The sequence below is a fragment of the Coregonus clupeaformis genome, chromosome 16 (genome assembly GCF_020615455.1).
Source record: "Coregonus clupeaformis isolate EN_2021a chromosome 16, ASM2061545v1, whole genome shotgun sequence".
Classification (NCBI taxonomy): domain Eukaryota; kingdom Metazoa; phylum Chordata; class Actinopteri; order Salmoniformes; family Salmonidae; genus Coregonus; species Coregonus clupeaformis.
The window spans coordinates 10,296,655-10,320,989 of record NC_059207.1 but is presented as its reverse complement, the minus strand read 5'-3'; the positions used below and the strand labels follow the sequence as shown (position 1 = coordinate 10,320,989).

Sequence of the window (24,335 nt, the reverse complement as noted above, 5' to 3'; positions counted from 1 at the left end):
TAAAATGGGGTTGATCTGTTTAGTGATGATATGTCTGCTTTTTTTTGTTCAGAGCCGTATTTCGTACAGGCAGTTAACTACGGTGACTTCATCTACTTCTTCTATCGGGAAATTGCCATGGAGTACAACACAATGGGAAAGGTAAGCTGATTGGGGCTGAGGGCTACTTCCTCCTGAACAGGAGAGACAGGATGTGCTTGGGGAAGTAAACAGGAAGTGGGTGTATCAAGTATCTGGAAGGGCGGTCAGTGTGACCAAAATGTAAAACCTTTTCGATATAGAAAAACATTTGCAGGATGTAGGCTTAAAAATAGTTGAAAATGCATGTCGGTGCCTCCTGGAAAGTCATTTTGAAGTCTAAATATATCCTCTGACTCGCACTTCGTGTTACTGGTTAACCTGTTGCTTACTCTGGCTGTTTCCTCAAAGGATTTTGAAGTTTTTCTCCGAAATGAGACAGATAGGAACAAGAGGAAAGGAAAATGTGCTGATTCTTCATTCAAGGTTTTAGACCAGAGGGATATAAAAGATGTTTTGATTAATCCTTTCATTTCAGTTTGCATGGAGAAGGTTTAATTGGATACCTACAAGGAAAATACGATATGGAAATGAATTACATAAACATTATATTATTTTGAATAAACGTGGAGCAGGGGAAATTTCACCCAATTCTGACTGACGTCTTGTACTGCACATGAATACAAAGTGAAATTCTCTGGTTATTTTGAAAGGAACATCACTATATAATGAAGAATGCAGAGGAGTGTGCCGTATGGTTTGGTGTGTGATGTGGGATAAAGGAATGGTACTCCCTGATTGATTTCTTTGACAATCTGAAACATAATAAGTGCCCACAGTCATTAATAATGTGGGCTGTTGTATATCTATGCATGGTGAATATTTTTGGTCTGCGAGACCTGCTTAGTTACAGAGAAGTAATAATAATAATACGCTTTACCTTCTGTGAGTGTGCTGGTTGGGGCATAAGGAAACCAGCCAGACAACAGGTGTGTGTCTGAAAACACCCACTGAGTGTGTGTGTGTGTGTGTGTACGTGCTGTCCAGGTGGTGTTCCCCCGGGTGGCCAGGGTGTGTAAGAACGACAAGGGTGGCTCCCAGAGAGTTCTGGAGAAACAGTGGACCTCCTTCCTGAAGACCCGGCTCAACTGCTCCATCCCGGGAGACTCCCACTTCTATTTCAACATCCTGCAGGCCGTCACCGACGTCATCCACATCAACGGTCGCGACGTCGTCATGGCAACCTTCTCCACACCTCACAACAGGTACGATTGTCCGGCGGCCGCACAGAAGGAAATCAATTTCCTAGGCCACCGCAGCGCATAATTCACTGTCACAATAGTTTTGTGCATAATGTTATTCCTGTATATTGCATATTGAGAATGGAGAATAATTTAGGCAGGGAGTTTTTATCTAAATAGAAATTATAAATGAGCTGTAGTACTGCTACATATTGTAAATCCCATTTTATGGCGTTTCTTAGGCGATAAGACAATTGCTTGTGACAATGCAATTGAGCATGGTTAATGGCCATTAAAAGTCAATGAAGCGGCTTGGAATTCCTATAAGCGAATTTGATCCTGGCATGAATAGCAGTTAGTGAGTGAAATGAGAGGGAACACGTTTTGACTGGAGGTAGCTTTCGGGATTTATTAGCTATTAATTTAACCAAGTGCTTTGGCAGCATGGCGTGCCTCTCGCTCTGAACATAGCCAACGCTGGCTGATTACTGAGATTTACAGCCTGGGCCACAAGGTTAGCAGAATAACAGCTCTGTAACCGTCACAATCCTGTCCTTGTACATGATGTCTCTCAATGCCAAGGCAGCTGAAATGCCCCTCAGAAATGTCCGGGAAATAGACAAGTGATTCAGAGCTATGCTATGCACAGTTTGCACACAGTGGAATCATATCAATTGGACTGAGAAAAGTTCTTTTTTGTGTGGGGTGATGTTTCTACAGCATTCCGGGGTCGGCCGTCTGCGCCTATGACATGGCTGATGTGGCCAATGCGTTCACTGGACGTTTTAAAGAGCAGAAGTCCCCGGATTCCACCTGGACACCTGTTCCTGAGGAGAAGGTTCCAAAACCAAGGTATTCCTATTTCCCCACTCCCACTCCCCGCACTCCCACACACACACATACATGCACACACACCAGCAACACACACACATTCAAAAACACACACTCACCGGCAGCATTAAAGAAGCTCGATATCAGCAAATGAAGCATGAGATCATTTTCCAGATGGCTGCCTACTTCTACAAATGCACCAGCCTGATCAATCTCCATCTCTGCGTTCCTAATTACCCGGCAAAGAGCAGCTCCTTTTCTCTCGTGAAACGTGGGTTTAAAAACCAAGATCTGTGGAGGGGGATGGTACTGTAATTGGTGTCTCTCCCCATATGGATGGCGATAATGTGGAGCACAACAGGATACCACCCCTGGTGATTAGCATAACATTATGTGTTTGTGTGAAACAAGGTCAGGTGTTAATGAGATCTGAAATCTACGTCTCGTTTATTCAATTTATTTTCTGTCGACGTTATCAGCAGACAAACAGAAGGGAGTTTTCACGATGTTGCCCAGGTTTTTCCCCCCCTCCTCTTCTGCAGCAGCAGCAGACATGCGATGTGTCCTCGTCTCTGTGACTGATCTGTCTCTGTTGCTTTTCATGTACTGTAGACCTTATTACATTCTGCAATGTCTACCATGGAAAAGTATTGAATCAGGGCCGTTTCAATGCCAGGCCACAGAATCCACCCAAGTTATCCAGGGTACCGCTCTACCGTAATAGTGCAGCAAAACCTTTTTAATAAGGCAATCGAGAGGTGAGATGTCTTTGAACGGATCTCCTATCAGGCAGCTTCACTTTTAGAGGGCCTTCTCCTCTGCTACTCTGTCCTTGTAAAGAGATCAAATGGCTGCTCTCTGACTCCCACTGTTTGATTCCCTGTTACTTTCATCCACTTCAGGCCCGGGTGTTGTGCTGGCACTCCGTCCTTAGAGAAGTACAAGGTGTCCAACGAGTTCCCTGACGACACCCTGAACTTCATCAAGCAGCACCCTCTCATGGATGAAGCTGTGCCCTCTATCACTAACAGGCCCTGGTTTCTCAAAACCATGGTGCGGTGAGTATAGCCTCACTAGCTAGGATGCTACGCTAGTTAGCGCGCTAGCTAGGATGCTACGCTAGTTAGCACGCTAGCTAGGTCTGCTAGCTAGGTCTGAGTTATGGGTGGTGTTCATCAAGGTTATACATGAATCATGCATTACTATATTTGTGATTACCAGTGGCATCATTATATAAATAAATCTTAGTTATATTTTTTATTTAAATGGCATGGCACATAGCAAAGCGTTACGTTACATGTTGGTAGTTAAAAGGGTTATATACATCGAAAGCAGGTACTTTTATAAGGGCATATGGTGGAAGGGGTTTTATTATCTATGTCACAGCCTCTGTGTGTAGTATGACTCTGACACAGGAAGTCAGCCGCAAACTCCATCTGTAATAGGACCTTATCTCATCTCTACCCCAAAGGGACATTATAGAATTTGAGCTTTTGTTACAAATTGGACTATCAAAATCCTATCAACTATGAAAACCTATTCCATTATATGTTCTAGCGGCTAGCCAGGCACAATCTGTAGGGAGGGAGACTGGACTCAAGGAGACCCCTCTTGAGATTTCCTGTTATTCTTAATGGGACAAAACCATGGACATTGTCCTTGAGGTTGTTGTTATTCTTAATGGGACAGAATCATTGACATACTGTAATACTTGAGATTGCTGTTATTGTCGATGGTACAAAACCAGACGTTCAATGTCATTTCAAACCAGACAGTCTGAATGGGAGCGAAGAAGGCCTTATCTTATTGATTTGATTGTGATGTGAGCATTTACTCAGATAATGTAAATGATTAAGTCAGTGCTTTCATTCCAGCGTAGGCATGCATGTTTTATATCTCATGACCTTGTGTGAAGAGATCTAGTCTTTCAATGGCAGTAATATATTTGTCTTTAATCCTTTCCATCTCACTGAATTAATAGACATGCAAATGTATTTGCATACCGATCTGCAGATTATACATTGTTTTGATAACAGTAGGAGCTCCATGGTCCAAATCTAATTGGAGATACTACTAGATAACACACAGTGGAGTTCAGCCTTAAAATCAAGAGATGAGGTATAAATCCATAAACGTGTTCTTCACGGTATTCCATATCTGTTCTAGATACCGGCTAACCCGGATCGCCGTGGACAATGCAGCGGGACCCTATCGGAATCACACCGTCGTTTTCCTGGGATCGGAGAAGGGGATCATTCTTAAATTCCTGGCTAAGATGAACAGCGGTTTCCTGAACGACAGTCTCTTCCTTGAGGAGCTCAACGTGTATAACCCGGAGAAGTGTGTATTCCATTAGCTAGCCACGCTACCTACCTCACCACTACCCCAGGACTATCCCAGCACCACTACCCCAGCACCACTACCCCAGCACCGCTAACCCAGCACCGCTAACCCAGCCCACCAGATGGCTACTCTATCATTTAAAGAGTTTCATCAAGTTACACTCTGCACTGACCACAGCTACTAAATTAAAGAGGCCGGTCCTGGATCTTCAGTAATGGGCTCAGACCACACAGCTCTACTCTTACAAATGCAAGATGATTAAAGAAAACAGAGAGAGGCTGTTAGTCTTTCAATCCAGCCTGAGATCTCTTCTTAATACATTATAAAGGGGCTTTTGGAATATCTGGAAAGGAAGTAAATGAGAGGAGAATCTGCATGGGCCTTGCCAAAGCAAATATTTAGATGAGAGGCCTGATGATAGGGTAGAGTCAATGAGAAGGAGATGAGGGGCCTGATGATAGGGTAGAGTCAATGAGAAGGAGATGAGGGGCCTGATGATAGGGTAGAGTCAATGAGAAGGAGATGAGGGGCCTGATGATAGGGTAGAGTCAATGAGAAGGAGATGAGGGGCCTGATGATAGGGTAGAGTCAATGAGAAGGAGATGAGGGGCCTGATGATAGGGTAGAGTCAATGAGAAGGAGATGAGGGGCCTGATGATAGGGTAGAGTCAATGAGGAGATGAGGGGCCTGATGATAGGGTAGAGTCAATGAGAAGGAGATGAGGGGCCTGATGATAGGGTAGAGTCAATGAGGAGATGAGGGGCCTGATGATAGGGTAGAGTCAATGAGGAGATGAGGGGCCTGATGATAGGGTAGAGTCAATGAGAAGGAGATGAGGGGCCTGATGATAGGGTAGAGTCAATGAGGAGATGAGGGACCTGATTTGTGTTTGTTATGCAACAACGTACTGTAGCGTCATGTGACATGGGTGGGTGTGGGATGAAGGACGAGACCTTCACCTTCCCCCCTCCCCCCTCTCTTCGTGGCATGGGCAGAGCAGTCTCTGGCCCTCAGCCATCTGGCCTGAGCGGATAGCGTAGGTGACTTTGCTGGGTGGGATCAGGATCTGGGTTTGGCCACCCCGCATTACATAGTGTAGATGGACTGTAAGCCCTAATTGAGGGCTGTAATGCTGGGCTGGAGATAAATCCCTCCTCTGGGGTAGATGGATGCTCTGCACGGTGGGATTAGCGTGGACTCTCTCTTATACCCTGCAGACAAAGATACTATGGTGGGGCTTTGAGCTCCTATCAACAGAGAGAGACTGGGGCTGTTTGAAGTTTTCTGTTAGTGCTGACAACTCCTCCTGTCTGTCTCTCTCTTCCTTCTCTCTCTCTCTCTCTCTCTGCCCTGCCCCTAATCCAGGTGCAGCATCGACGGTGTGGACGACAAGCGGATCGTCAGCATGCAGATGGACAGCCAGGGACACTCTCTGTTTGTGGCCTTTTCCTCCTGTGTAGTCAAGGTGCCGCTCTCTCGCTGCGAGAGACATGGCAAATGCAAGAAGTAGGTTTTTTAAATAAACCCTCCATCCATCCATTCTCTTGGATTCAGGACTTTATTAATGCGTTTGTAATGTCCTAACTAATCAGTCTTCAGGAAAATAAAACGCTGTGAAGATACATGTTGTGATGAGAGCGCTGTGTGCGTTTCCTTCAGATCATGCATTGCCTCCAGGGATCCCTACTGCGGCTGGGTGTCCGAGGGAGCATGCAGACAGGTGGTGCTCGACCCAAAGTACGTTACTGTTCACTCCACTATCATACTATCTATTTCATGTACAGTAATCATAATATAATTTGTGCTGTGTGATGACTGGTTTCCTCAATGACTTCAATCGATCTACTGTTTCTATGATTAGTCACATTTTTGTGGTGCTCTGTAGTTTTTTTTCCAACTGAAAGGGCTATTGGAAAGGAAGATGGAAGGAAAGTGATATTTGCCCTGGGGCTGGGGCTTGGGAGGAGGGGGACTTGGCGGTCACCATCATTTGTGGCTATATTTATGACGCAGAACTAGATGTGTTTTGAAAAAACAGCATATGGAGTTTCTGTGGGTGAAACCCATTTTACAGATGAAGTCATAATGAAAGGGACAGCTTTTTATGTTAAATTAATTTGATCCCAGCCAAATGATTGGTCCGCATGCTACAGTACTATATCCTATTATTATTTCTAAAGCCCAGGCCTCTCGACTGTTCTGATTGAGTTTCCACTTTGGAAATTGAGTAGACAGAGGCCTTAGGAGGTTAGATGACCTCACTTTTACTGTACAATATTTCTAAGTGAGTGAGTGGGGATTAGAGCGCAATGATCTGTAGGTTCTGTGGCGAGCTATTGAAAGCATTTGGCCGGACGTGTCCCAGTGTTTAAAGGCCCAATGCAGCCATTTTTATCTCAATATCAAATCATTTCTAACAATTAAATACCTAGCAAAGAGCAATTTCTCAAGCAAGAATTGCTTGAGAAATTGAGTGGGGAGGGGAAAACAGGCCCTAGAGTCTCTCTCTCTCTCTCTCTCTCTCTCTCTCTCGCTCTCTCTCTCTCTCTCTCTCTCTCTCTCTCTCTCTCTCTCTCTCTCTCTCTCTCTCTCTCTCTCGCTCTCTCTCTCTCTCTCGCTCGCTCGCTCTCTCTCTCTTCCTCCCCCCACCCCCCTCTGATCAACTTGCATATGATGTGGGTCTGCTGTTCACCACTCCTCCCCATGCCTGTTCTATAGTATTCTACCATTTTACCTCTTGCACCCCCCTCCAAGGCTAGAGAAGTCGACATCAGATTTTTAAAAAACAACATAGCATGTGTGTTTCCTCTTACTGCATTTTCAGCAAAAATTATTTGATCAAGAATCTACTTCTGATTTGAAGCCTGGTAGACCAGTCTGTGTAGAGCATGATCCACGCTCTGATTGTAAGCAGTGGTCCATGCAGTAGAGGCTGTCATCGTTGACTGTAATCTCTCTGACAGTTGGCCGCTCTGTTTCACTGCATGGCTGGTGATCCTTCAGGAAAGTCGAGTCTGAGCTGAGCGTAGGCGGCTGGGAGAAAATAGTGTCCACCTTCCCTCTGCTTCATTGGCCTGGCCCCTGGCCCCTGGCCCCTGGCCCTGATGCGTGTGATTGGACCGTAGACCCATATCGATAGTCCTGGTCCTATGGTGCCTGATCTGTCCAGGCCTGTGCTCATCCTGTTTCAGTCCTGATCTGTCCAGGCCTGTGCTCATCCTGTGTGAGTCCTGATCTGTCCAGGCCTGTGCTGATCCTGTGTGAGTCCTGATCTGTCCAGGCCTGTGCAGATCCTGTGTGAGTCCTGATCTGTCCGGGCCTGTGCTCATCCTGTGTGAGTCCTGATCTGTCCAGGCCTGTGCTCATCCTGTGTGAGTCCTGATCTGTCCAGGCTTGTGCTGATCCTGTGTGAGTCCTGATCTGTCCAGGCCTGTGCTCATCCTGTGTGAGTCCTGATCTGTCCAGGCCTGACTGAGTCCTGTGTGAGTCCTGATCTGTCCAGGCCTGTGCTGATCCTGTGTGAGTCCTGATCTGTCCAGGCCTGAGTGAGTCCTGTGTGAGTCCAGACGTTCACTATGATGTCTCTGTTCATTATGCAGATCGACCTTCGAGCAGGACGTGGAGCATGGCAACACAGATGGACTGGGAGACTGCCAAAGTAAGCAGGCCTCTTCCCTCTGTTGATCTGGGCTCAATGTGCCTCTGTCCTGCAGGACAGGGACGTGTCTCTCACCCCACCATACACAACAGCACACACAAACATCGCACACACACACACACACACACACACACACACGCCCCATACTCCCCAAAGAGTCCACAACCACTCTGTATAGACTAGAGTACATAGCTCTGTGTTGCTTTCTGGTTAATACCGATTAGGGGAATACCAACGAATCAGAAGAAAATGAAGACTGTTCACATTCCTTTAGAGAAGCACCATAAACCACAATAGATGAGAATGTCGATAAGTATTGAACAGGCAGTCGATTCTCAATTACTTTAGGCCTTTTCACATTGCCTTGTTCTTAGCTTCGGACTACCTTAGCTCCAGGCTAGACTGGCCCTGGGCTAGCTTACACTCTTAGAAAAAAGGGTTCCAAAACGGTTATTTGGCTGTGTAGAACCCTCTGTGGAAAGGTTTTTACATGGAACCCAAAAGGGTTCTACCTGGAACCAAAAAGGGTTCTTTCAAAGGGTTCTCCTATGGGGACAGCCGAAGAACCCTTTTAGGTTCTAAATAGCACCTTTCTTTCTAAGAGTGTAGCCTGTGTTCACACAAGCATTTGTTAACCCTGGGCTAAGGATTCACAATTGGACAAACAAAACATGCGACCAACATTCTATCTCTGACTCGTGTCCAATGTTATAAACAATAAGACATTTATTAACACATTATTTCCTCTTGCTTCTAGCCTTTTATGTCCAACAGTGATGGTTTGTATAAACCTTGCTGTCTGCCTGTCTGACCTCGGAAACAATGTTTCACTTTTGTACAGAGAATGCTGTGCATGAACGAGACATCAACTTTTCTGATCCAGGCGAAATCATTCAACATTATTATTATCATGGATATATCCAATTAAAAGTAAATGGAAAAGCTATGAAAACACAGCCGTGCTAAAAAAGTTGTTTTGTATTAACTTGAGTGTACAATTGCTTTTCTACAACGGGTTACCAATTAAATAAAAAACCAAGCCGGCTGGCCGTTCATTCTATCGGTTGCCAGAGACACGACTCAGTCGTGAAGTCTTTTTGTTCTATATCCCAGTCGTTCGTTCTAAATGTTCCATTGCCATACTGGTTGGCAACGCTCTTATCCCTTGGTTGCTAGCTAGCCAACTAAGGCTAACACAGTCACGACAAACCGTGCAGCTAGAATAACAGCAAAGTAGCTGCATTTGTGTTTGTTATACCTGTTTTTATATTGACCTTTCTTTGTATATATCCATAGAAATGATGCTTATTCGTGATTTCGACTGGCTGAGAAAAGATGTCCTGACACGTTCATTCTCAATAGGACAGTGGAGATTGAATTTCAATATTGAAACAATATTGCAAATGTTGAGACAGACAGAAACGTTTGTACAAACCCCCGTTGTTGCAAACCAAATGTTAGGCTAGAAGCAAGGGGAAGTAATGTCTAGAACCTTTTTACAGTGGAGATTGAGTTAATGAATTGGCTGGCTGGGGCCTCACGAGTGGCGTAGCAGTCTTAGACTGCATCACAGTGCTTGTGGCATCACTACAGCCCCAGATTTGATCCCGGGTTGTGTCACAGCCAGCCGTGACCGGGAGACCCATGAGGCGACTCACAATTGGCCCAGCGTCGTCCGGGTTAGGGGAGGGTTTGGCCGGACGGGAGTTCTTTGTCCTATCGTGCTCTAGCGACTTCTTGTGGTGGGCCGGGCACCTGCAAGCTGACTTTGGTCCCCAGCTGGATGGTGTTTCCTCCGACACATTGGTGCGGCTTGCTTCCGGAATAAGTGAGCAGTGTGTCAAGAAGTAGTGCGGCTTGGCAGGGTCGTGTTTCGGAAGACGCACGGCTCTCGACCTTCGCCTCTCCCAAGTCCGTAGGGGAGTTGCAGCGATGGGACAAGACTGTAACTACCAATTGGATATTTAAAAAAATTGGGGAGAAAAAGGGGTAAAATATATATATATATATATATATTGGCTGGCTGGGCTGATGGGACACTGGATGCACAGGGATTTCTCAGATGGAGCAGAAAACAAGATGCCCATTTTTGCGTCATAGGCTTACCCAATGGCTTAGAACGCGTCTCAACCAATCACAATGCTTGTTTTGACCAACCCATTGTAGAATATGAATTTACTTATTAAAAATAATTTGCAGAAAGCATTACAGGCATCACAAGCATTTGTAAATTAAATGACAGTGAAGCTTTTGTGATTGGACAGTGAGCATTCTAGGCGTTGTTCTTGACCCGGATTCACACTGGCTATTTTGGCACCGTGTTTCTGGGGCTAACCCCGAAAAGTTGGTGCTAACCATGCTCCTGAGCAGAGCCAGCTAGCCCTGGGCTAAGGTGAACATTTGCTTAGCCCCGGGCTAAAATCTCCCTCAGCCCTAGGCTAAGGTGCATTGTGAACGCGCCTTTTGAAGAGATGGTTTAGATCATGCCAATGTATTGTGTTGCTTTTGCTCTTTGAAAGAAACAAATTAACACATTTTTCCTTTGATTTTTTAGATGCGTTCGTGGCCCTCAACGGTAAGTACCAAACCTGAGGTAACGAGATGATACCTCCCCTCACACTTGTTTATTTTCAGCTCTTCCATTCAATCAATTCTTTGCTCTCACCATAATAAAAGCCCGCCCACTATTTCACGAGAAGCTAAACAAGCTTTAATTAAAATTATTCCATTTCTTTCTTTAGACGTTCAATCCAGTCCTCACAGTCATGAAAGACCTCGCCATGGTCAGTTTACGTTTGTTTTCCCCCAGTTTGTCATTTATAGTGTCGTTCTCTAGCGTCTAGAACCTTTCCTAACTAGAACCTTTCCTAACTAGAACCTTTCCTAACTAGAACCTTTCCTAACTAGAACCTTTCCTAATCTACTCCGTAGTGTTCAGAGTCCAGACCTTCTCTCCCCTCCACCCCTCCTCCTGCCCTGTTCAGCTCTGCTGTGAAGGGCCTCTAGACTGCGATGCAATAGCATTGATTTGTCCTGACCTTTGCTTCCCTAATTGGATGGATCTTGTTGTTAATAGAAAAGGCCTCCATGGTTCACTGTGGTTCACCAGACTCATCAAGGTGCATGAAAATGATGGAGGTTGTTGACAGAGGCTGAACACAAGCTCACTGCTGTAGAAGCTCAGCAGACTGACAGCACAATTCAATTCCACACTTACATCTATCGAATGTGTTTATGCTTTATTCATGGTGCTGGTTGATTAAACAATTTTTCCTCCAGGCTGTACAAGACCAAGCATTCACACTCCCATATTGAATGACAAGAATAGCAATTTTTTGGGGGTGATAACATTCCAGATATCACCCTGACATCTACTACTGTGTTCCCCCATTTCTTCCTGTCAGATTTCAGGTGAAATACAAAGCCTTTTTGTATTTGAATGCAGCTCTGCAGTAGTGAGTGTTTGTTTCTCCCTGTAGGTCTGGCTGTGTATTTGAGGCAGTCAAACCCAAGCGTTTCAGACACAGACTGTTGATATAGTGCTGAAGACGAATGCCCTTTCTTTCCCCCCAGACAAGCCCTCTCCCCCTCTGTTAAACTTTTTTTTAAAGGAATCTGCACAAGTTGGAAGTTTAGGATGTTATTTTCCAAGGAGCCAGTGCTTTGCCTCTGTATGTTTGTTGTCTGCCTGAATTGCACTTCCCTTGGCCGCTGAAAATGAATTATAAAATAGTCCTGTCACACTAATCTCTCAGCCCACGGTGCATTGTTAAATAAATCATTTTAATGATTGCCACGCGGAGGCTTGGGGGTTGTTGTGCATGGTAGACCAACGGCAACAATCCCAGCCCCCTACCACCTCCCTTCCTCCCCCTATCCCCACCACCAGCCTTTCTTCGCAACCATCACCCCCTAATGGGAAAGCGTGTTAAAATGGTTTACTGGGAGCTGGCCTGATTAACATATGAGCTGTTGATTACAGTATGGCCGCTCGCCGCCTGAAAGGAGCCTCGAGTTATTGCTCTAAACAGGAGAGACGTGAGGATGGACGCTGATAATGTGATTTATATGGTCTTGATAGAGGAGCCACAAAAAGATACAGGCTGGAGCCACATGAAGGAGAACGAATATGGATATTGATACAACATAGAAAAATAACAGAGTATGGTATGGACTAGTTTTATTTTAGTCCAGCTGTAACTGTGGCCAGCAGTGCAGAGTGTCATTGAGTAGTGTAATCAGAAGGGCAATTTAGGTTATAGGGCATTAATATCTTAATTACCCCTCATGATTAATTTGGTCATGTTGTTGGGCTTTTTCAAAGCACTCTGCTAAATATAGCTGATGGATTGACATTGAAACGTAGTGGGTGGAGGAGAGCAGAGGACGAGAACAGAAGACAGGATTGTTATGGAGGGATGGGGACTTTTTGTTGCTCTTCATATCAAAGGTAAGCCTCCCTGAGGTGATTCTGTGAGAGGCTTTTTAGTCCAAGCCAGCGGCAGCGGGACATGTAAGTGAGAACAGGAGAGGTTCTCCTCTCCTTAGAGACAGACCCTCGCTCTCTCTCTCTCTCTCTCTCTCTCGCTCTCTCTCTCTCTCTCTCTCTCTCTCTCTCTCTCTCTCTCTCTCTCTCTCTTCTCTCTCTTTTCTCTCTCTTTCACTCACTCTCTTTCTTTCCCTTCGTTTCTCTCTCTCTCTTTCTCTCTCTCTCTCTCTCTCTCTCTTTTTCTCTCTTTCTCTTTTCTCTCTCTCTCTTTTCCCTCTCTTTCTCTCTCTCTTCTCTCTTTCTCTCTTTTCCTCTCTCTCTCTCTCTCTCTCTCTCTCTCTCTCTCTCTCTCTCTCTCTCTCTCTCTCTCTCTCTCTCTCTCTCTCTCTCTCTCTCTCTCTCTCTCTCTCTCTCTCTCTCTCTCTCTCTCTCTCTCTCTCTCTCTCTCTCTCTCTCTCTCTCTCTCTCTCTCTCTCTCTCTCTCTCTCTCTCTCTCTCTCTCTTTCTCTCTCTCGCTCACTCTCTCACAGCTCACAGCTCTCTGGAGATACAGGGCCCAGTAATGAGCTGCCCAGGATCACCTCACCAGGGAAGCAGGAAGGGACACACACACTGCTTTGTAGCTTCGCACAGCCCAACTGCCCCTCGAGAGTGTGTTTGTGTGCATGTGTGTATGTGTGTGTAAGAGAGCGTGTGAGGAGAGTTAACCTGTGTTGTGTCCGGCAGGCCATCCCACCCTCCCATTCCCCACCACGGCCCACCCCCAAGCAGGAGGACCCCTGGGTCGGGGAGGCATGGTGGAACAGGCGGACCCCCCCATGCCCTCAGATAAGAGGGACCCCTATATGGCGGTGCCCTCTCAGACCCAGCAGGACGCCACTGGTAAGCCTTGGAATAGAAGAGTCCATTTCTCCTGTGGCAGGGATGAGATTTACCGTGTCTGCTTCCAGCTGACCAGCCCAGAACTGTAACAGTGTCAGGAGAGAACAAATTGCCTTGCCCCGTAGAGAGATTTATTAAACAAAGACTCTAATGTCCCTGAGGAGATGTAATATACAGACCATTACGCTTAAAAAAAATACAATATTAAGATTGCAATGTATTTATTTTCACAACAAGATAGCCCCAGCTTTATCTTGTGGAGGGACATGATATGGACGGCCCTTTTTGCCGTGTTAACATCCCCAGCTGGCTCAAGGTCACTTTAACCCCAGACACATAAAGACAACAAGAGAAAACACAGCTGTGATTACACTGATCAATGCCCTGTACTGTAATACAGGATAAACCATTACAAGTTCCATTATATCAAATCTAATGTCTCCCTCGTACATTACCTAAGTCATCTTATTAGATGACTGGCTGCCATGAGTAGATATTGATAATCAATAAGGATGATTAGAGGTTACCGGTGGCCTCGTAGACATCCACACGCTCGCACGCACGCACACACTCCCACACACACACTTACACACTCACACACACACCAACGAGGAGTGCAGCTCTGTGTGTGTGTGTGTGTTAGGGTGAGGTCATCATATCTCTCTCTGCGGCGTGGCAGTGTGTGAGGTCTCCTGGGTGGTGCTCTAGGGATGCGTCCCAATTCTCCGCCTTTCCCTTCTCCAGAAGTGAGCACTTCCCGTTGTGGATTTTAAAAGCATCGGATTGGTGAAAACATTGACTGGAAGGAGTTTGTAGCGTTGTTAATTCTATGATAGGAAGTGTCATGTGGAAGAAGGGCGGAGAACGGGGATGCAGTCTAGCTGTCGCTCTCCTCTGGGAGCTGGAACCAGACAACTGTAGCCAGACCAGACAGACACAATGGTGGCAGAGACTACAGCATGCTTAGACAGCATCACCGTGGTGTTGCTACCCTCGTTGCTGTTACCTGGGACCTGACTGGCCCCGTCCATCATGGCAACCATCATGGCAACCCAGTTCACAGCAACAAGGGCTCACATTCAAACTAAGCTTCTCAATGTTTTTCTTTTCAACAACAATTTTGCAGCTTGTCTCAATATTATCAGTTACATTTCAGCTCTAGTTGCTTTTTTTGTTTAAAGTGAGCTCTGATATTGCCTGTTTTGGTTCTGTGAGTGACTGTATTTGCATGGCTTGGTTTTCAACTCTTGCTTGACTATTTATTTTCCTGCTTTGAATGTATTAAGCTCCATTTTGCCTCCATGCAGCTTAAAGCGTCCCTGCATGGCAAATTGAGCACCACTGTCAGCAGTACTCATCTCCTTATGTCCTTATCCTAGAGGTCTTCAGGGGTCCAAAAAGTTGCATAAATCATTTTTTCAAAAAACGGAGACCCGTTACAAATGGACCCGAGGACAGTCAGGCGGTGGAAAACAGACACATACACACCCGTGCTGGTTCGGATCCGAGAGACCCGTTCAGATCCAAGAGAGAGAGAAAGAAATCTCCAACTGGGCACTGCCGGCGCCATCAATAAACAAGCCATATTGGCCAAATGATCCACAGTTACGTACCCTTAAAAACTGCCTATAACAAATGACAAGAAACCTATTCATTGTGTTTCGATGTGTAACATATTCCAAACTTTATAGTCTATTGTTTTATTGGTTTTTACTTGTCCACCTCTCTGTTCAGCTGTCAGACATTTGAGTGATAAATGCATCTGGGCATTGCATGCATATAGACCTATAGGCCTAGGCGTCCACTGTATGATATTAATATTAAAACAATATATATTAAAGGAGACAATATCAAAATTAATTCAAGTCATTGCTTATAGGGAAAATATGAACAGGTTATTATATTGCGGCATTAAATTAAATACGAACAAAGGCGATTGCCAACCGTAGGGCCTACCCAACAAATGACAGCAATAGGCTACCGCTATTTATTTTACAACAGGCCTACTTACAACAGAAGTCTTCCATAAGCACAAAAATCGTATTTCTCTCAAATTGTGTGCACAAATGTGTTTACATCCCTGTTAGTGAACCTTTGCCAAGATAATCCATCCACCTGACAGGTGTGGCATATCAAGAAGCTGATTAAACAGCATGATCATTACACAGGTGCACCTTGTGCTGGGACAATAAAAGGCCACTCTAAAATGTGAAGTTTTGTAACAGAACACAATGCCACAAATGTCTCAAGTTTTGAGGGAGCGTGCAATTGGCATGCTGACTGCAGGAATGTCCACCAGAGCTGTTGCCAGAGAATTGAATGTTCATTTCTCTACCATAAGCCACCTCCAACATCATTTTAGAGAATTTGGCAGTACGTCCAACCGGCCTCACAATCGCAGACCACGTGTATGGCTTGCTGATGTCAACGTTGTGAACAGAGTGACCCATGGTGGCGGTGGGTTTATGGTATAGGCAGACATAAGCTAAGGACAACGAACACGATTACATTTTTATCGATGACAATTTGAATGCACAGAAATACCATGATGAGATCCTGAGGCCCATTTCTTTTAAGGTATCTGTGACCAACAGATGCATATCTGTATTCCAGTGGCGGCTGGTGGGAGGAGCTATAGGAGGATGGCGGGAATGGACTAAATGGAATGGTATCAAACATATGGAAACCACAAATTTGACTCTGTTCCATTAATTCCCTTCCAGCCATTACAATGAGCCCGTCCTCCTATAACTCCCCCCACCAGCCTCCACTGCTGTATTCCCAGTCATGTGATATCCATAGATTAGGGCCTAATTAATTTATTTAAATTGCCTGATTTCCTCATATGAACTGTAACTCAGTAAAATCTTTGAAATTGTTGCATGTTGCGTTTATATTTTTGTTCAGTATAAATATGGAGCACAACATTAAAGACAGTTAGAACTTAATTTAGCCAACGAAAATGACTCTACAAAATGAAACAAAACACTTTTTGCATAGGCTATTTAAAGAACTGGTTTAGATGATTAAATACGCCTATAATAATAATAATCATCATCATCATAATTTACAATAATAATAATGACTAAACAATTGATAATAAATTGATAATTGCATCAAACCTCAATAGCGAGTTGCACACAGTCCATTTGGCCGCGCCAATGTTCTTCTCATCTTTGTCCACTACAATATTAAAACTTGTCCCCGAGGACATTCCCCTTGTCGTCCCCGAGGACATTCCCCTTGTCGTCCCCGAGGACATTCCCCTTGTCGTCCCCGAGGACATTCCCCTTGTCGGCTTCTTTTCACTACACTCTTTCTCCTCTAACTTTAGTTTTACTTCAATGAAAAAGGACTCCATCTTCACAATCAACAGTAGCCTAGGCCAAGGCTCCAGTTTCAGCTGGATATAAGCTATACGTTTTATTGAGTTGCAATGGGCTGACACAGATAACAAGCTCGCACAGTTCTCGTTACACAAACACTAACTTAACAGAGCACAGGTCCAATCGGGTCCAGTCGGTAAAATGTATTTTTATTGCACGTACCCGAGACCCGTGGCAATTATATCAGACCGGTCCCAGATCTGTGACAAAAGTCAGAATTTAGGACCAGGACCCGCTCGTGCCCCAGGTCGGATCTGGGAATTGAGTGTCTGTTGAAACCGTGAAGACCTCTACCTTATCCCTCTTTCCCCTGTGGGTACACTTCTCTACTCATTCCTAGCTTCAGGTGCAGAATGTACTGTGAGAACACAACGGGAGAGCTGAGTGCCAATCTAACACATTAAGGCTATTGGTCCTGACAGCCTCCGTCTCTTAGCAGAACCATAGACATCAAACCTCCATCTTAGCCAAATCAACATGACTACTGTACAGTCGTGGTCAAAAGTTTTGAGAATGACACAAGTATTGGTCTTCACAAAGTTTGCTGCTTCAGTGTTTTTAAATACTTTAGGAGACGGTCCTGGTGCTTGCTGGACTTTCTTGGGCACCCTGAAGCCTTCTTCACAACAATTGAACCTCTCTCCTTGAAGTTCTTGATGATCCGATAAATGGTTGATTTAGGTGCAATCTTACTAGCAGCAATATCCTTGCCTGTGAAGCCCTTTTTGTGCAAAGCAATGATGACAGCACGTGTTTCCTTGCAGGTAACCATGGTTAACAGAGGAAGAACAATGATTTCAAGCACCACCATCCTTTTAAAGCTTCCAGTCTGTTATTATAACTCAATCAGCATGACAGAGTGATATCCAGCCTTGTCCTCGTCAACACTCTCACCTGTGTTAACGAGAGAATCACTGTAATGATGTCAGCTGGTCCTTTTGTGGCAGGGCTGAAATGCAGTGGAAATGTTTTTGGGGGATTAAGTTCATTTTCATGGCAAAGAGGGACTTTGCAATTAATTGCAATTCATCTGATCACTCTACAAAACATCCTGGAGTATATGCAAATTGCCATCATAAAAACTGAGGCAGCAGACTTTGTGAAAATTAATATTTGTGTCATTCTCAAAACTTTTGACCACGACTGTACATACAGTACAGGGAAATCTGAATTCATCATCACCAGAAGATGTTTTGAAATAAATGTAGTTGCACTTTAAGCTTTAAATATCGAAGACTTATAACTCCCAGATCATCCCTGATAGCATTTAAAATGACATGAAATTCCAATTTCCTGTTTGCAGCTCACTCATTTTGGGATCCTTATCTGTTAATGAATATCACAGTACAAATATGTATTAGGGCAACACATTGGAATAATTACAATTGTAAAATAATGATTATCCGCACAGTGGATATTTAGTAGCTCCCCATCTACCAGATGAGATCACCACTGTTGCTTGGTGGCCATGGCTGGCTTTCACAGTACATTTGAGCACTGTTGTGTCTGGGCTCATCTATTTGTGTGATATCCCACCTCTCCCCCACGACCCTCCCTCCCTCCCTCCCTCCCCCACACCACCGTCTGTTACCATTGTGAACAGTCTCCCTTCCACAGGACCTTTCATCTGTCCAGATGGAATGTTCCAAGGTTGTACCTTATGTAGTGCAAATGAATGACTAACCATATTTATGGAGCATCCTACCCCCTACCAACTGGAGTTATACCTATCTATCTGTCCCCTGCCCTGTCTGAGGGAATGAGTCCCGTGCTCCCCCTCTCTCCCTCCTCCGCCCCCCCACCTGTGGCCATCTCTGTGTGTCTCTTCAATTTATGGGTTCATTACAAAAGCTATCCAGACGGAGGGAGGGAGGGAGACGGAGGGAGGGAGGGAGGGAGGGAGGGAAGGAAGGAAAGGGAGGCTTTCTCTCCCGTTGCTCTGTGGCCTAGGTCGTCTGTTCCACATAGAGTCACTGTTCTAATCCCTGAACGGTATGTGTCCACAACTAACTCTCACTTTAACTCCCTGGCTCAGGTTTGAATGGCATCTGTGTTTATGAAAATAAATAATCTGGTTCTGTACCATGAAGGGTAGATGTGTATAGGACATATTATGGGAACATATTTTGTTATGCTGGAACACCATTCTCAGTGTGTTTCTTCTAATGGTTCACTATTCATGAAATGTACGTAAATCAACAAATGTGGCTGTTTTTCCCCAGACACTTTTGCTTTTCAATATTGCATGTTTACATGCGTATTATATGTATATTTCATTTAATCATTGTTTCAGACATAGGCCTTTTTTATTCAATTAACAATATTATTCAGTTAACATGGTACCGTAGCTGACATTTTCAGGAATGCACATGGTGGTGAGTTGCACCCTGGTTGTCATAGCAAACACTCTACCTTCTGGTTGTCATATAGCAAACACTCTACCTTCTGGTTGTCATAGCAAACACTCTACCTTCTAGTTGTCATAGCAAACACTACCTTCTGGTTGTCATAGCAAACACTCTACCTTCTAGTTGTCATAGCAAACACTACCTTCTGGTTGTCATAGCAAACACTCTACCTTCAGTGCTGGTATTTTACACTTGGAATAGCCAGACAGCTTACCAGTTGCACCTAGATGGTTATTTTCAGCTTCAGTTGCCTAGCACCTGTGTGCCAATGACAGTGGCATGATAGGAGCACAACCTCAGAGCGGTGCCAATTACTGTGCCAATATGTCATTTCAGTTTGAACACTCACCATTATCAGGCTGGAAAGTCTGCTAGGTGTCTGAATAAAGGGAATAACAGAAATGAGGTCCTCAACGATCTGATTTCCTATACTGTAATGTCTGAGTAACACAATTACTGAGGAAACCTCTGATTATATACCGTGTAATATTTAGGTGAACCGAGAGCTACAGTGACATGTCATCTCCTATTGATTGGAAGTATCTTTAATCTATTTAGACCGTTTAGTAATAATGTTTCCAGAGGTGTGAAAAAATTATCAGACCTGTTACTTTTACTATTACGCACTTCCGCCATTTATATCGAGCTTCAAGCCACGGGCTTCCTTCCTCCCCATTAGCTTGCATTGTGTTAACCCGCTAGGTCGTCTTCTTCCTCTGCCTCAGAAAACACATTCCTCTTTATGTTTTTCAGAGGTGTTCTTACATTTTAAACCCAAGTCGCTCTATTTAATTCATTTACCGTAAAATGCACTGCAATTAAAATGAGTGATTTTTGATTTCCACAGTTTGATCTGAATAGATATCCACATGCTTAGCTTGAGAACAATGTTCTCCATCTTAAATAGGTGGGACTTTTAATTGTAAAACAAAACAAAAAATAGAGTCCTAAGAGGTTCTTATGTACCTCTGACTCAAACAGAGTCCAACAGAACCATACACTGAGTGTACAAAACCTTAAGAACACCTTCTTAATATTGAGTTGCACCCCCTTTTGCCCTCAGAACAGCCTCAATTCGTCAGGGCATGGACTCTACAAGGTGTCTTAAGCATTCCACAGGGATGCTGGCCCATGTTGACTTCAATGCTTCCCACAGTTGTCTCAAGTTGGCTGGATGTCCTTTGGGTGGTGGACATGGGAAACTGTTGAGCATGAAAAATCCAGCAGCGTTGCAGTTTTTCACACACTCAAACCGGTGCGCCTGGCACCTACTACCATACCCCGTTCAAAGGCACTTAAATATTTTGTCTTGCCCATTCACCCTCTGAATGACACACATACACAATCCATGTCTCAATTGTCTCAATGCTTAAAAATCATTCTTTAACCTGTCTCCTCTCCTTCATCTACACTGATTTAAGTGGATTTAACAGGTGACATCATTAAGGGATCATAGCTTTCACCTGGATTCACCTGGTCAGTGATGAGAGGTGTTGGGTTTGCGCCAGACATAGCGTTTTCCTTGATGGCCAAAAAGCTCAATTTTAGTCTCATCTGACCAGAGTACCTTCTTCCATATGTTTGGGGAGTCTCCCACATGGCTTTTGGCGAACACCAAACGTGTTTGCTTATTTTTATCTTTAAGGAATGGCTTTTTTCTGGCCACTCTTCCGTAAAGCCCAGCTCTGTGGAGTGTACGGCTTAAAGTGGTCCTATGGACAGATACTCCAATCTCCGCTGTGGAGCTTTGCAGCTCCTTCAGGGTTATCTTTGGTCTCTTTGTTGTCTCTCTGATTAATGCCCTCCTTGCCTGGTCCGTGAGTTTTGGTGGGCGGCCCTCTCTTGGCAGGTTTGTTGTGGTGCCATATTCTTTCCATTTTTTAATAATGGATTTAATGGTGCTCCGTGGGATGTTCAAAGTTTCGGATATTTTTTTATAACCCAACCCTGACCTGTACTTCGCCACAACTTTGTCCCTGACCTGTTTGGAGAGCTCCTTGGTCTTCATGGTGCCGCTTGCTTGGTGGTGCCCCTTGCTTAGTGGTGTTGCAGACTCTGGGGCCTTTCAGAACCGGTGTATATACATTGAGATCATGTGACACTTAGATTGCACACAGGTGGACTTTATTTAACTAATAATGTGACTTCTGAAGGTAATTGGTTGCAGCAGATCTTATTTAGGGGTTTCATAGCAAAGGGGGTGAATACATATGCACGCACCACTTTTCCGTTATTTATCTTTTAGAATTTTTTTTAATAAGTTATTTTTTTAATTTCATTTCACCAATTTGGACTATTTTGTGTATGTCCATTACATGAAATCCAAATAAAAATCTATTTAAATTTCAGGTTGTAATGCAACAAAATAGGAAAAATGCCAAGGGGGATGAATACTTTTGCAAGGCACTGCACTGTACATGGAAGTGGAAAGGGTCTGTACATTGGTAATGCCTGAGTTGGGTTAATAGATAATGGCATTAACTTGCCTCTAATGATTTATCCATTTAATGCTAGCAGATACAGAATAGATCCTAATGGTATGAATGGGAAAACAAATAGTTGAATCAACGTTGTTTCAACGTAATTTCAACCCCAAAAATCTATGCGATGACATTGAAACAACGTGGAAAACTAATTGGATTTTCAAAAAGGCATCAACGAAAAGGCATTTCGTATTTTTTAAATTCAACTTTTAACCTAAATCCAATGACATGGGGACATTTTTTGTGGATTTCACGTTGAATTCACATTAGTTGACAACTCAACTAGACATTGTTTTCTCCCATCACAGACATTGAACTCTGTAGCTGTTTTAAAATCACCAATGGCCTCATGGTGACATCCCTAAGCAGTTTCATTCCTGTCCTTCAGCTCAGTTCAGAAGAACTGCATATTTGAGGTGTCTGGGTGGTTTAATACATCACCCACAGCATAATTATTAACTTCACCATGCTTAAAGATATATTCAATGTCTGATTTGTTATTGTTACCCGTCTACCAATCACTGCCCTTCTTTATGAAGCTTTCAAAAAGCTCCCTGGTCTTTGTAGTTGAATCTGTGCTTGAAATTCAATACTTGACTGAGGTATGGTGGACAGAGGAAGGGGTAGTCAATAAAAAATCATGTCAACCCCTATTATTTCACACAGAGTGAGTCCATGTAACTTATTATGTGATTTGTTATGCCAGATTTTACTCTTGAACTAATTTAGGCTAAACAAAGGGGGGTGAATATTATTCAACAACTATATTATAGTTATGACATTTTCATAAATGTGTCAACAATTGTATACTTTTTTTTTTTTACATTATGGAGTATTTTGTCTAGATCAATGACAAACAATCACAGTTAAATCTATTTCAATCCCACTTTGTAACGCAACGGGGGGTGAATACTTATGATACCCACTGTCGCTGTATCTAAATTATAGTCTGCCTCTTCTTCTCAGTTGAAAAGACGACCACGGTCTTTGAACATAGATCGCTTTTCTCTAAGTGATGGTCTACCTCTAAGTGATGGTCTACCTCTAAGTGATGGTCTACCTCTGTGTGATGGTCTACCTCTAAGTGATGGTCTACTTCTAAGTGATGGTCTACCTCTGTGTGATGGTCTACCTCTTAGTGATGGTCTACCTCTAAGTGATGGTCTACCTCTAAGTGATGGTCTACCTCTGTGTGATGGTCTACCTCTAAGTGATGGTCTACCTCTGTGTGATGGTATACCTCTAAGTGATGGTCTACCTCTAAGTGATGGTCTACCTCTGTGTGATGGTCTACCTCTTAGTGATGGTCTACCTCTAAGTGATGTTCTAACTCTTAGTGATGGTCTACCTCTTAGTGATGGTCTACCTCTTAGTGATGGTCTACGTCTAAGTGATGGTCTACCTCTAAGTGATGGTCTACCTCTAAGTGATGGTCTACCTCTTCCTCCACGTTGAAAAGATGACCACGGTCTTTGAACACAGAGATGGGTTTTCTCCCAGGCACGGTAGCAGGCTGGACAATAGAACGAGTCAAAATTCACCCAAGGCTGAAAAACGGCAATAGAACGTTGGCTAAGCTGGAACACTAGCGCGAGCCCATAGCAAATGAATTGAATGTATTGTTCGCAGGGCCTCTTCTGACTGGAGTGATGCTTTGATCACTTTGATTTGTTATTGTTACCCATCTACCAATCACTGCCCTTCTTTATGAAGCTTTCAAAAAGCTCCCTGGTCTTTGTAGTTGAATCTGTGCTTGAAATTCAATACTTGACTGAGGTATGGTGGACAGAGGAAGGGGTAGTCAATAAAAAATCATGTCAACCCCTATTATTTCACACAGAGTGAGTCCATGTAACTTATTATGTGATTTGTTATGCCAGATTTTACTCTTGAACTAATTTAGGCTAAACAAAGGGGGGTGAATATTATTCAACAACTATATTATAGTTATGACATTTTCATAAATGTGTCAACAATTGTATACTTTTTTTTTTTTACATTATGGAGTATTTTGTCTAGATCAATGACAAACAATCACAGTTAAATCTATTTCAATCCCACTTTGTAACGCAAGGGGGGGGTGAATACTTATGATACCCACTGTCGCTGTATCTAAATTATAGTCTGCCTCTTCTTCTCAGTTGAAAAGACGACCACGGTCTTTGAACATAGATCGCTTTTCTCTAAGTGATGGTCTACCTCTTAGTGATGGTCTACCTCTAAGTGATGGTCTACCTCTGTGTGATGGTCTACCTCTTAGTGATGGTCTACCTCTAAGTGATGGTCTACCTCTGTGTGATGGTCTACCTCTTAGTGATGGTCTACCTCTTAGTGATGGTCTACCTCTAAGTGATGGTCTACCTCTGTGTGATGGTCAACCTCTAAGTGATGGTCTACCTCTAAGTGATGGTCTACCTCTTAGTGATGGTCTACCTCTAAGTGATGGTCTACCTCTAAGTGATGGTCTACCTCTAAGTGATGGTCTACCTCTAAGTGATGGTCTACCTCTTAGTGATGGTCTACCTCTAAGTTATGGTCTACCTCTTAGTGATGGTCTACCTCTTAGTGATGGTCTACCTCTTAGTGATGGTCTAC

General features: G+C 43.9%; 1 protein-coding gene across 5 annotated transcripts in view; it reads left to right on the top strand.

The window, feature by feature from the left end:
- The window catches only part of LOC121584408 (semaphorin-6A), a 100,305-nt gene that overhangs the window by 66,310 nt on the left and 9,660 nt on the right, over positions 1-24,335 (top strand). For 2 of the 5 annotated variants that reach the window (XM_041900255.2, XM_041900254.2), the window contains exons 9-19: positions 53-141; positions 1,066-1,283; positions 1,980-2,111; positions 2,993-3,148; positions 4,257-4,430; positions 5,800-5,940; positions 6,094-6,171; positions 8,034-8,092; positions 10,647-10,667; positions 10,834-10,875; positions 13,308-13,463. In XM_041900255.2, coding sequence (XP_041756189.1) covers positions 53-141; positions 1,066-1,283; positions 1,980-2,111; positions 2,993-3,148; positions 4,257-4,430; positions 5,800-5,940; positions 6,094-6,171; positions 8,034-8,092; positions 10,647-10,667; positions 10,834-10,875; positions 13,308-13,463 — 1,266 coding nt within the window. The remainder of the gene's footprint in view (positions 1-52; positions 142-1,065; positions 1,284-1,979; positions 2,112-2,992; positions 3,149-4,256; positions 4,431-5,799; positions 5,941-6,093; positions 6,172-8,033; positions 8,093-10,646; positions 10,668-10,833; positions 10,876-13,307; positions 13,464-24,335) is intronic. The other 3 variants (XM_041900256.2, XM_041900257.2, XM_041900258.2) reach the window with 3 other exon arrangements.